The sequence below is a fragment of the Mus caroli genome, unplaced genomic scaffold (genome assembly GCF_978045245.1).
Source record: "Mus caroli unplaced genomic scaffold, Mus_caroli_1 scaffold_16, whole genome shotgun sequence".
In the NCBI taxonomy this organism is placed as follows: domain Eukaryota; kingdom Metazoa; phylum Chordata; class Mammalia; order Rodentia; family Muridae; genus Mus; species Mus caroli.
This window is the reverse complement of record NW_028227271.1, coordinates 68,791,725-68,803,917: the sequence shown is the minus strand read 5'-3', so window position 1 is coordinate 68,803,917 and position 12,193 is coordinate 68,791,725. Positions and strand designations below refer to the sequence as shown.

Sequence of the window (12,193 nt, the reverse complement as noted above, 5' to 3'; positions counted from 1 at the left end):
GTGGAGTAACACAGTGCAGCTGCAATGCATTAATGAATAGGGTAGTTTTTAAAGATCATTTGTGTTTGGTGTGGTGCAGAGGGTCCCAACCAGGTGGTTTCCATGAACAAAATCTGACCCCCAGATTCAGGATGTCTTACTGGCAGATTACTTCATTTTTTTTCCCCTTGAATTGTCAGGTCCCTACACTACTGCAGAATTTACAGCTGCACACTTATGCCCAATAATATAAATCACTCAACATTTTACATTAAGCCACAGTTTAGACACACAGTTTAACAGTTATTTTAAAAGTGTAGAAAAGATTCATGTTATGGCCTCTGTATAGAGTACATGGTATTATTCTCCATAATAATTTCGATCAATTTGTAGTGTGTGTGTTTAGATTCTAATCACTATTGGAATTCTCATCATAAATACCAAATATTAGAAAAACTCATGTTTCAGAGCATTTAACCGGACTCATACATGTGTATACTATTGATAACGTATGCTTTATTATTCACTGTTTCCACACTATGAAATAGTTGATTTTTAAGTTAGTAGAGTGGGATGTTTTATGATTTTGGAAATCACAGTACAATTAAAATTTTATTTCTAAAGCTGACTTTTTGTGTATTGTCACATGTTTTAGCATATTAAACTGATGACCTCCCAATGTTGAGAGCATTTTTAACATAATATCTATATGAAATGTCAATATTTATTCATATTTTAGTCCCTTAACCTAAGTTAAGTAAGAAATCTCACGTAGGTTCTTCCATTGTAACTTGTACAATTAAACATTATTAATGCATTATGTTAAATATTTAAAACATACTAGTGATACATATAAGACTATTTAGACTTGTGTCCCAATGAAGAATGCTGTGGTCTTGATCTGATCATAAACTGTTTGCCTCTTACCTACTTCCATCGTGAAAGCTGCAAGGTAAGGTTGATACATCCATCACGCCCATTTGTCTTTGCAGAAGGTCGTGTGCTGTTTTCCATCACCAAATTCAGTAGTTGTCCACACTCAGAGATGTGAAGCCAATACAGTGCAATTCCGTGTTCTCGCTAGAAATACATTAACCTAAAAGAAGGGATCCTACTGTGTCTTTCATTATTGATTATAAACACATTCTCCTTCTTAACACAATTACTTAAAGTATCCCTAAGACTAATAGAACTTAATCTTCACTGCTTCTGAATTATTAATAACAAAACTGATATCATTGAGTTTTGCATTTGGGCATATTTGGCTTTAATGCTCTAGATTTCTGATGAGTTAAATAAGTATTCTCAATTTTTAAGGGGAATTAAACATTTTATGTAAAATTACAATTTACATAATAAATTGAAGGCTAAAATGAGACAAAACATTTTGATATTTATTTATTTATTTATTTATTTATTTTTGTTTTTTTGAGACAGGGTTTCTCAGTGTAACCCTGGCTGTCGTGGAACTCACTTTGGAGACCAGGCTGGCCTCAAACTCAGAAATCCGCCTGCCTCTGCTTCCCGAGTGCTGGGATTAAAGGTGTGCACCACCACGCCTGGCTAGCACTTTGATTTCTAAAATTTCATATTACTATGTGTAATACATAAGGCGCATGTGTGCACATATATACATTTTGCCTCATAGAGTATATACACAATGTTTGTTACCTACACACTTTTTTTTATTTAAACAATTTTTAACATTTTTTCCTTAGATATTTTCTTCATTTACATTTTAAATGCCATCCCAAAAGTCCTCCTTAACCCCCCCCCCCCGACTCCCCTACCCACCCACTCCCACTTCTTGGCCCTGGTGTTCCCCTGTACTGGGGCATATAAAGTTTGAAAGATCAAGGGGCCTCTCTTCCCAATGATGGCCAGCTAGGCCATCTTCTGCTGCATATGCAGCTAGAGACACGAGCTCTGGGGATTACTGGTTAGTTTATATTGTTGTTCCACCTATAGGGTTGCAGACCCCTTCAGTTCCTTGGGTACTTTCTCCAGCCCCTCCATTGGGGGCCCTGTGATCCATCCAATAGATGACTGTGAGCATCCACTTCTGTGTTTGCTAGGCACTGGCATAGCCTCACAAGAGACAGCTATATCAGGGACCTAGACACATTCTTTTAATGATTGTTTAGAGTTACTATGTACTGGGTATTTAAGTATGTGTTCATCTATTTTAGTATCTAATTTTTAAATACAGGGCCTGAATGGGCATAGAAATAGCATTATTAAAAATAAAATGTCGCCAGGCAATAATGGTTCAAGCCTTTAATTGGAGCACTTGGGAGGCAGAGGCAGGTGGGTCTCTGAGTTTGAGGCCAGCCTGGTCTCAGAGCGAATTCCAGGACATCCAGGGCTACATAGAGAAACTCTGTCTCTAAAAAAACAAAAACAAATAAAAAGTAAGTAGCCTTATCTGCTTGCTGCTAGCATCATCTACTGGCTTGGAGAAGCAGGACGTCTGTGTCTTTAGCATCTCCCAGCACATGTCCTGAGTTCTTCCTGATTATTGAAGATAAGTGAAGGGCAGCTGCAGTTTTGCTCTCAGGTCACTGGGTGCTTGAATCAGGTTTATAGCTTGAAGCAATGCTTTTCCAATTGTCATTTGGATTTCTTTTTTTGTTTGTTTGTTTATTTCGTTTTTGGTGTTTCGAGACAAGGTTTTTCTGTATACCCCTGGCTGTCCTGGAACTCACTTTGTAGACCAGGCTGGCCTCAAACTCAGAAATCCGCCTGCCTCTGCCTCCCAAGTGCTGGGATCAAAGGCATGCGCCACCACTGCCCAGCATGAATTTCTTAAGTGAACTAACTCATGAAGACATAGTAAGGGTATGTGTTCCATTTTTTACTTCATTATTTATTGTGATGATATTAGTAGTTCAACTGTAAGTTTGATTTGACCTTAATATTTTAATTATGCTTTTCTTTTCTAGCTTGATGTACAGTCTTGCTGTGTATTCATTCCAAATGACAACCTGCCTTCCCCAAGTACAATTGTGTCTGGTGACATTCCTGGAACAGTGAGAAGTTGGTACCATGGACAGACCAGCATACCAGGAACACTTGTCCTGTGTTTGCCGCAAATAAAGATTACTAGTGCTGGTCACAAGTGCATGGAACCTCTGCAGGAGATTCCGTTTGTGATCCCCCGGCCCATCCTTGAAGAGGGTACATTTCAATTTTTTTCAAAAGTCCTAAGTGTTAGTGCCCCTCTCCCCTTCCCCTTCTTGCCTGTGCATCCATGCCCTTCCATCCATTCTAGCTCCCTTTGTTACACTCTACTCTGTTTCTCCTTTTCTGGAGGATCTCCCTCCGCTAGCCTAGTCCCACCCCCTCTCAGTTATCTAGACATTGAAACACACAGAGCTGTAGCATGAAAGCTGCCATCTACATATCTAAGAAGACAGTCAGTGTTTGTCTTTGGTGTCCTAGTTACCTCCATCAGGGTAATTTACCTGCGATTTCCATTTTTCTTAATGGCTACATAATATTACATTGTGTAAATGTGAATTATCCATTCATTAGTGATGGTCACCTAGAATGTCTCTAGTCTCTGACTGTAGTGAATAGAGCAACAGTGTTCGTAGATGGGCTCGTATCTTTGTAGTGAGATGTAGAGTCCTTTGGGTGTATACCCAACAGTGGTGTAGCTGGATATAATGGTAGAGCGATTTTCAGATATTTAAGGAACTGCCACACTGATTTCAGTAGAGGTTATACCAGTTTGCAATCCTGCCATCAATAAATAAGCCAAGTTGATTATGGTGTATAAACTTTTTCATGCATTCTTATTCAGCTTATAACTATTTTATTGATACATTTTATATCTCTATTCAAAAGGGATACTAGCCTATAATTTTCTTTCTTTATTTTGGAGACTGTCTTTCTGTGGTTTTGGTATCAAGGTAATAGTGGCTTTATTAAAAAAAAATTAGGAAATTTTCCTTCAATTTTTATTTTGCTTAATTATTTGAGGGGTACAGGTTTTTAAGGTCTGGTAGGATTCTGTACTGATTCATTTGGCTCTAGGTATAAGCTTTCTCCTCAGAATAAAGTTGACCTAGTGAGCAGGATTGGTAAACAGAGTGGATTGAGTTTGACTTTACCATAGAGGGGTTTCTTTTCCTAGACTGAGATTGATGGTTTTACTGCATATAGTATTCTGGGCGGCATCAGTGGCCTCTCAGAGCTTGACAGCTGCCCAGGATCTTGGGGCTGTCAGAGCATTCGTTAAAACATGCTGTGTTATTCTAGTGGGCCTGCCTTTCTGGCTGATTGTTCCTTTTCCTGTGCAACTTTTACTAACCTTTCTTTGTTTTGTTCATTTGCTGTTTTGACTATGTGTCTCATGGGGAAATTCCTTTTTTACCCTGTTTTATAATCTGCATGCAGCTTGTCTCTAGGTAGGTGTCTTTTCTTTAGCTAGGGAAAATTTTCTCCTATGACTTTGTTAGAAATATCTTCTGTGTCTTTTGTCCTGGGATTCTTTCTTCTCTAACTTCTATAGTGATTATTTATAGGTTTGATTTCTTTCATGGTGTTTCATATTTTCTGAAAGTTTTGTGCTTGGATTTTTGTAGATTTAATATTTTCCTTGCCCTAGATATTTGTGTTTTCCTGCCTTGTTTTTAAGACCTTCAATTCTCTTTGCCTTGTCTTTTAATCTGTTGCTGAAGGTTACCTATGTGGTTTTTGTGACATCACGCGTTTTCACTTCCATTTTTATTTCAGTTTGCATTTTTTTGTGATTGTATTTTTTTTTTGTAAATTCTTTCATGTCTTGAATTGTTTTTATTAGTTTTTGAACTGTTTATATTTTCATGCTCTCTAGGGCATTTATTTATCTCCTTCTTAAAGTTTTTAAACAAGTTCATGACTGTGATTTAGAAGTCTTTTTCCTGTGCTTCAGCTAGATTGCTTTTTTTCGGGGACTAAAATGGTAGCATTCCTGGATTCTGAAAGAGGCTGTTTGTGTTTTTGGCCTGGGATCTGATATCGTTATCTGATGTAGATAAGTTTGCTGAAAGAGTAGTATTAATGTTTGTTGGTTGTTGTTGTCCAGTCTTAGTCCTAGCCAAGAGTGGAGGTCATGCCATTTCTGAATTGAAGCCAAGTGTGGTGGGTATGGGGTTTCTTGTAGAGACTTATCTGCTGATGTATAGGGAGTCAAAGAAGGATTAGAGATGGTCTAGAAGGAAAGGGTGAAAAGGGCAGCTAGGAAGAGCAAGGGGAAACTTGGGTCTGCACCAAGAGACCACATCTATAGTGGCTGGGGCTGGGCTGGTTGGACAGTTTCCAGCAGGCCAAGGTAAGTCTGGAGAGATCTGAATGAAGGCTAGGAAGAAGGATGGCAGTGTTCTTTCAGTCTACCTAGAGTAGCAGCTTCTGTGGGTCAGCAGAGTCTCAAAGTACTATAGATGGGATAGAAGGGAAGGCAGAAAGGACAGCAGGAAGTGCTATGAGGTCCTGTGTGTACTCTAAGAGTCTGATTCCCTAGGGGATGGGAATTGGCTGGTGGTTTGGCGTATTTTTCTAGGCCAAAGTAAAAATCAAAGAGGGTGATTTTAATTGAAACCACTTGAGTTATGAATGGGTGTATTATATAGAAGCAATTGAATATATTACTTTTCAGGATTCTAATTTATTTTACACAAACTAAATAATTGTGAGATGACTTGACTGTGGGTCATTTTCAAGTGTGTACTTGATTTCTTGGATTGCAGTATTTTCAGTTATAAATTCATACCTCTTTGAATTGAGATATACTCATTTCAAACAAAAGGTGAATTTGGAAAGTATGGCGTCATAAGGAAAATAATATTCTGTATTTCAGTAACACAGCTCAAATTTCGACAATACTAAATAGTTCAACACCTTGTTCACATTATGAGGATGTAAGAATGAAGAGTTCTGGTATTTGGGTTGCTGTATATTTTGTCCATCACTAAAAGCAGATAGCCAGTGTTATAGCTCCAAATTTTGATGTTCATTTCTTTGCTTCTCTTGATCAGAAAGCTCCATTAGAAACTTCTCTAGGTTGGTAATATGAGATATTAAAAGGAGAGTTTTAAAAAGTTCTATTTGTATCATCTTTGTCTTGTTGTAAGTATCCTTACTCTTACAGCTTGTATACATTCGTTCTTTCAAATTTCAGTTTGGAAACTAGGAAGTCCCCCTGCCCCTGTCTTGTGGTTCTGAGACTCCAACTCAGATATTTTTACATCCCATGCAAAATGCTCTGCCGATAAAGACTATGTTAAGCTTCACTATTGAATTCTGGGTACTTTTTTTTTTTTTAGTATGGAATTAATTTTATGAGGTTTAAATTATTTCTCCCTGTATTTTTACTGACATTCATTAATATTTGCATAACAACTTTTAAAGATGTAATTCCCATGTGACAAAATTCCTTTTAAAGTATCTAAGTTAATATTCTTTGAGAATGTTCACAATTTTGTGGAACCATCATTGCTCTCCTTTACTTCTAGACTCGGCCTGGTAGCAATTACTAGTCTGCATTATATATGTATAAATTTGGTGTTTTAGATACTTCATATAAATGGAGCCATAGTGTATGGTCTTCTGTGACTCTGACTTTTAAAATAATTTCTGTTGTAGCAAGTCTCCTTTTGGATACTAGGCTGCCCACTGCAGGGTTTGCAGGTGTCTCTTTTCTAGCCTTCTCTCCCTGTTTTCATTCATTTATCTTTCCCTCTCATCATAATTCTCAGCCTGACCTCTGTTATTTCTATTTATCTTGAGGTTTCCCTACAACAGTGAGGAGAATAGATCTGAACCCTCTTACTCCTGCTCAGTTCCACTGTCTAGCATGGCATGTGGAAGGGACAGAGCTTACTATAATACTTGTAGTCTGAATGAAGTTTATAGATGACTCTTCGTAAATAGGTTGACTAGCTGTAAGCCAAAAATATATTTGAAATTGAATGGTTAATTTCTGGCTCACTTGAAAGTCCATCAGTAATTCAAATAGATCCTTTATTGAGAACCTTTGTAGAAAATTACAGAAATGATTAATGGGATAAAGTAGAAGTTATTTAATTGGAGAGTTGAAGCTCTTTCTGTATTTACTTATTTTTAAAGTTCAAAATGTGGAATTCTCTACTGAAATGTATCATCTGAATTCAGATGCAGTGGAAAACAGTGATCTCTGATGTAGCCAGCTTCAGTCTTTGTAGGGCGTTTGGGTCAAAATCAACATGGTGAGCTTGGTCAGGAAGCCCTTGCAGTGGGCCTTGCCGATGTAATTTGCTTCATCCAGCCAACACCTCTGAGCAGATGGGCTTTCCCCTGTGCCTAGCAGAGGTTTGTTATTTCTTCTTAGAAAAAAATTGCCTGTACTTTAATAAAATATTTTGACAGAAATGGAATATTGAGATCATTTGTAAGTTAAAACTTTGCTGTTGTTGGATTTAGTGAGTTTCTGTAGACACTGATGTGAAATTATTCAGAATTTATGTAAAACACAAGTGTTCTGCCTTCTTGTTCCTGTTCACCCTGTCAGTTTATGTGCATTGTTTCATTCTACATTTTAAAAACTGTTTCATAATCAACTTCTGTCATTTATAAAGGTGGTTATATGTTGTTACAATGTTTTGTTTTTCTATTTTCTCTAGGCTTGTTTAATCTGATTCTTAAATTGTATGTGCAAATAGAAATCCTTCGACTCTCAGACAAGAACTTTTAATTTTCTTTTGATGATGATAGTTTTAAGTACCTTGAAAATGACCATCCAGGTTGTACAAATGATGTTAAATTTTAGCCTATGCCTGAGTCCTGGCTAATAAAGAGTTTACTATTCTCTCATATCAGCCTTGCAAGGATTAGATTAGGTAGGCTGTCAGATCTTTTGTGGCACAGCTTTTGTACCGCTTACAATCTAGCTAATATGGTTGCTACCACAAGTCTGGTTTTGCATCATATTCAGTCTACTCCATACTTTATTTTCTATAGGTTCTCTAGGTCCTAATGCTAAAAATGGATTCTTATACCATCCATGCTATGCTAGCCAGTTTTGCATTTCTTAATGTCTAGAACATTTACTTTAAAACATGAACTAGTGTGACAGAACTAAATCTCTTATGTGGTTTCCTGATCACTTTTTATTTATTTTTATTTATTTATTTTTTTAAATTTTATTTTTAATTTTTTTGTTTTGTTTTTTTTGGGGGGTTGTTTTGTTTTGTTCTTTTTCAAGACAGGGTTTCTCTGTGTACCCCTGGCTGTCCTGGAGCTCACTCTGTAGACAAGGCTGGCCTTGAACTCAGAAATTTGCCTGCCTTTGCCTCCCAAGTGCTGGGATTAAAGGCTTGCGCCACCACCACCTGGCTCCTGATCACTTTTTAAAGAAATATGTAATTTGGACATCAAGAAAAGGCATTTTTTTCTTTTTAGTTTTTATATTTTAAAGTTAACATATTATATGTTTGATACCATAATGTCACTTAATTTTAGGTTCACAGCCAAATTAAGTGAGGGTTACATTACAGAAATTTCCTATATGTTCCCTGCCCTGCCATTTTTCTTTCCCACTTCACAGTATCACAGACTTGAGTGTTCTATTGGCAACAGTCGATAGGCCTGTTCAGGCATCTCTACCTCTAAATTTATAGTGTACTTTAGTACTGGCTTTTGGTTATATACATTATGTAAATTGATAGAAGTGTTTAATGACAAATTTTTATCGTTATCTTTTCTTACATAGTATTTTCTCTGCCCAGAAGTTTCTCAGAGCTACACTTAGCCATCTCCCTGCTCCTATGTCTGCTAGCACAGCTGATGTTCAGTGATCTCATTAGATCACTGTCTCCTAGCTAGACATTTTTAGATATAATGTAGTGTGACATCCAGTATGTAGTTGTCTCACATCAACTTCTTTAAGATGCTCAATTGCATTTCTTGTGCTTGTTTTCATGGTTAATAGCCCTTCTTTACACAAGATCACATTGTCTGGAGGACAGTTGATCTATTCGCCAATTTGAAAGATCTTGGTTACTCCCAACTTTGGGCAATTTATGAATAACACACCCACACACCTTTTTTTTATGTTGCTCCATCTCTGCTTGATAAAGAAGTGAGTGATTGTTGGATTGTGTACTTAGTGTTTACTTTTGTAAGATACTGTCAAAATGTCTTCAAAGGAAGATGTGTGCTTTTTTTCACCCTAGTTATGAATGTGCTTCCTTGTGAAGCTCGGCATTTCATGGTGTGTTTGCCTTGCTGATAACCGGGTGGCTTTGTCTCTTGTCTTACATTGTATCATCTTAGCGGCATGAGATATGAGGTTTACATGGTACCATATAACTTATGTTGTTGTTAAAGACGCCTGTGAAGGTGTCTACTTTTTAAATAGAATATCTTTTATTCTTGCTTTTAATAGTTTTGTGTCTTGGATAATAGTCATTTATTAGATATCTTGTGTAAATATTTTCTCCCAATCTGTGGCATGTGTTTTCAACTCTTCTTTAGCACATCATATAATTTTAAGTTCATTGGCAGCTAACTCATTAGCTCTTTCTTTCATGAACTGCTTCTTTGGGTTGTGTGAGATCTATGTTTTTAAACATGTGCATTTCCCACTCAGCATTGGATGTATTCCAAGTTCTGTCAGATGCTGCTATCATTTTCCTTTGATTCTTGAAATAAAAATGTGTTTCTTAAATGATTGCCAAGGCAACATTCTTATAAAAAAATTGTATATACATAGAAGAAAATAGGTCACTCTATAGTAACCACTCTGACATTTAAGATTTCAACCCAGTTTTCTTAATATTGTGTGACAGATACATTGATACATATATGGATGCTCCTTATTGTGTGAAGGTACACAATACACAAATATGACAGTGTAGAATGCTGCACTTTTCAGACTTGGATTTAGCTTTCTTTTGTTTTCCCCATTTTATTTGTATATTTCATAAAGGTAATATTCTGGAAATCCATTCCATCTTAAAGTAAGCGTACATTTCAAGTTCATTTCCACTTTAATGTAAGGGGATTGTTAAAAATCTGTGCTAAGTCTTTCATCTTATTTTAAGACTTTCTCCTTTTTCTCCTTTCTTATTTTTGTCCTGGTTACTAGAAAGCTAGTCAAGTGATTCTAGGGAATGTATTGTGTTATTAGAAATGTTGGAAAACTCTAAGGACAATGACAGATCATCAGTGGTATATTATAGAACTAGAATGCATTAGCACAGTTGGTGAAAATATAGCAGAACATGATTAGCCCTGTGATGACTTTGTTTTCCTAAGATAGTTCAAAGCAAGCCTTCACTGCTGTTCTCCCTCCATCCCTCCCTTCCTCTCCCCATCCTCCTCCCTCCCTCCCTCCCTTCCTCCCCATCCTCCTCTGTGTATGTGTGTATGTTTGTGTGTCTCTGTCTGTCTTCTGTCTGTCTGTCTGTCTGTCTGTCTGTCTCTTATTTACTTTGATGCAGGGCCTCACGATTGTAGCCCTGGTTCCCCAGGAACTTGCTGTGTTGACCAGCTTGGTTTCAAATTCACAAAGATCTGCTAGTCTCTGTGTCCTGAGTGCCAGATTTAAAGGAGTGCCCTGTCATGCCCATCTACTGCTTTCATTCTCTCTCTCACACACACACACACACACACACACACACACACACACTCACACACACACTATTACAACAAGGAATTGTAGATACAGAATTCATCAATTTTAAAATAGTTTTATTTAAAACTGATCATTACCAATGACACAGTTGAGCATATGTCAATCATCCCAAAGTTGCAGTTATTCTTTTTCTACCTCTTGGCACAAGCAAACACTGATCTGCTTTTTTCCCCTATAACATTGTTTGCTCTGAATATTTTAATAAACTAGAATCATACAGTATACAATCTTTTACTTCCGACATTATTCACCCACTATAACAGATTTTTGAGATCCCCATATCACGTGGTATATATTAGCATATTCTTTGTATTTGCGTTGACAAGGAGAGTCCAATTGTGTGTTTATGTTGTTATGCCCAAGTTGCAGGTATCTGAAGACTACCAAGGAGTCAGCTCCATTGTAGAACTCATAAAGGTCTTTAATGAGCTTGTGAGCGAGGTCTCTCAGGCTCTCACCATAGCAGCTGGTCAGAGTGAGAGCCCGAGTCTATTGTGGTTACAGCAGACTTGGGGATTTTTCATTATGGGTCAACAAGTTAATATTTTTAAAACTGCATTTCTGGTGTAATCTACACAAATGGAACAGGACTACAAAACCTCCTGATGAGCAGCATGGCTAAGTTATCTGTTGTCTTCAGGAAATCTTCAGTTATCTCTATGTACTGTGACCCCACTATTGTAGCCTGACTGGCTGTTGCTAAGGGGGGTGGATTGCCATAGGATGTTTGCTCTTGTGGACTTTGTGATTTTCTTCAGGGAATTGGAGTTTAGCTGCTGGTCTTATGCAAATTGGGTTTCTTAAAAACACAGAGTTGGTTGGGCTTGACAATGTCACATCTCCTTTCTGTTTACCAGTTGGTATCAGTTGCAGTGTTAACAGTTCTTGCCTTTGCTGTGCTTTTATGACCATGGAGGTGTGCATATACTCTTGTGAAAGAATACCATACACATGTATTTCTTTCCCATGTAGATGGCATTCATACTATTTTATTTTTGAGTTCCTTAGTATATTTACTAGAACTCTTCAAGTGTCCTATAGAGAGTAGATATACTTACTTTGTTTCTAATCCTTAGAGAATGTGTACAGTTGCTCAGTATAAAGTATGATGATAGCTATAACTTAAATGTTCGTTTTTGGGGTAGATACCAGTGATCCTCAAGGTTTATTTTAATTCACTCTTTGCATGTTTGGGCCTTGTTTGTAGACTGAAAGTACAAGGCAGGGCCTGAGCACTCACTCACAGGGAAGGAACAAAGGCCAGAGTTCCCAGCAGGCTAAAGACATCCTACTAGGTAGTCTCTCATGTTTCTTCCCATGCATGTTGGGAACCCAGCCTTTCCCTCATGACCCTTTGGTGAGCACTGATTGGTGAACGAATGCTCCTCTTCCTGTGTTCTCTCCCTATGTCATATGGGGATAGTGCTTCTTGGAAGGAATTACTTTTTTTCTAAAGGATTTGAGGCTGTAGACTTCTCATACAGAGTTTGTCAGGTTTTAATATCACGGTAGTACAAGACTTGAGTAGTATTTTCCACCAAGCCATTGGTAAGCCTT

General features: G+C 37.4%; 1 protein-coding gene across 2 annotated transcripts in view; it reads left to right on the top strand.

Moving 5' to 3' along the window:
• The window catches only part of Vps13b (vacuolar protein sorting 13 homolog B), a 553,787-nt gene that overhangs the window by 230,124 nt on the left and 311,470 nt on the right, over positions 1–12,193 (top strand). For both annotated transcript variants that reach the window (XM_029469591.2, XM_021183993.3), the window contains exon 23: positions 2,922–3,156. In XM_029469591.2, the coding sequence (XP_029325451.1) occupies positions 2,922–3,156 (235 nt within the window). The remainder of the gene's footprint in view (positions 1–2,921; positions 3,157–12,193) is intronic.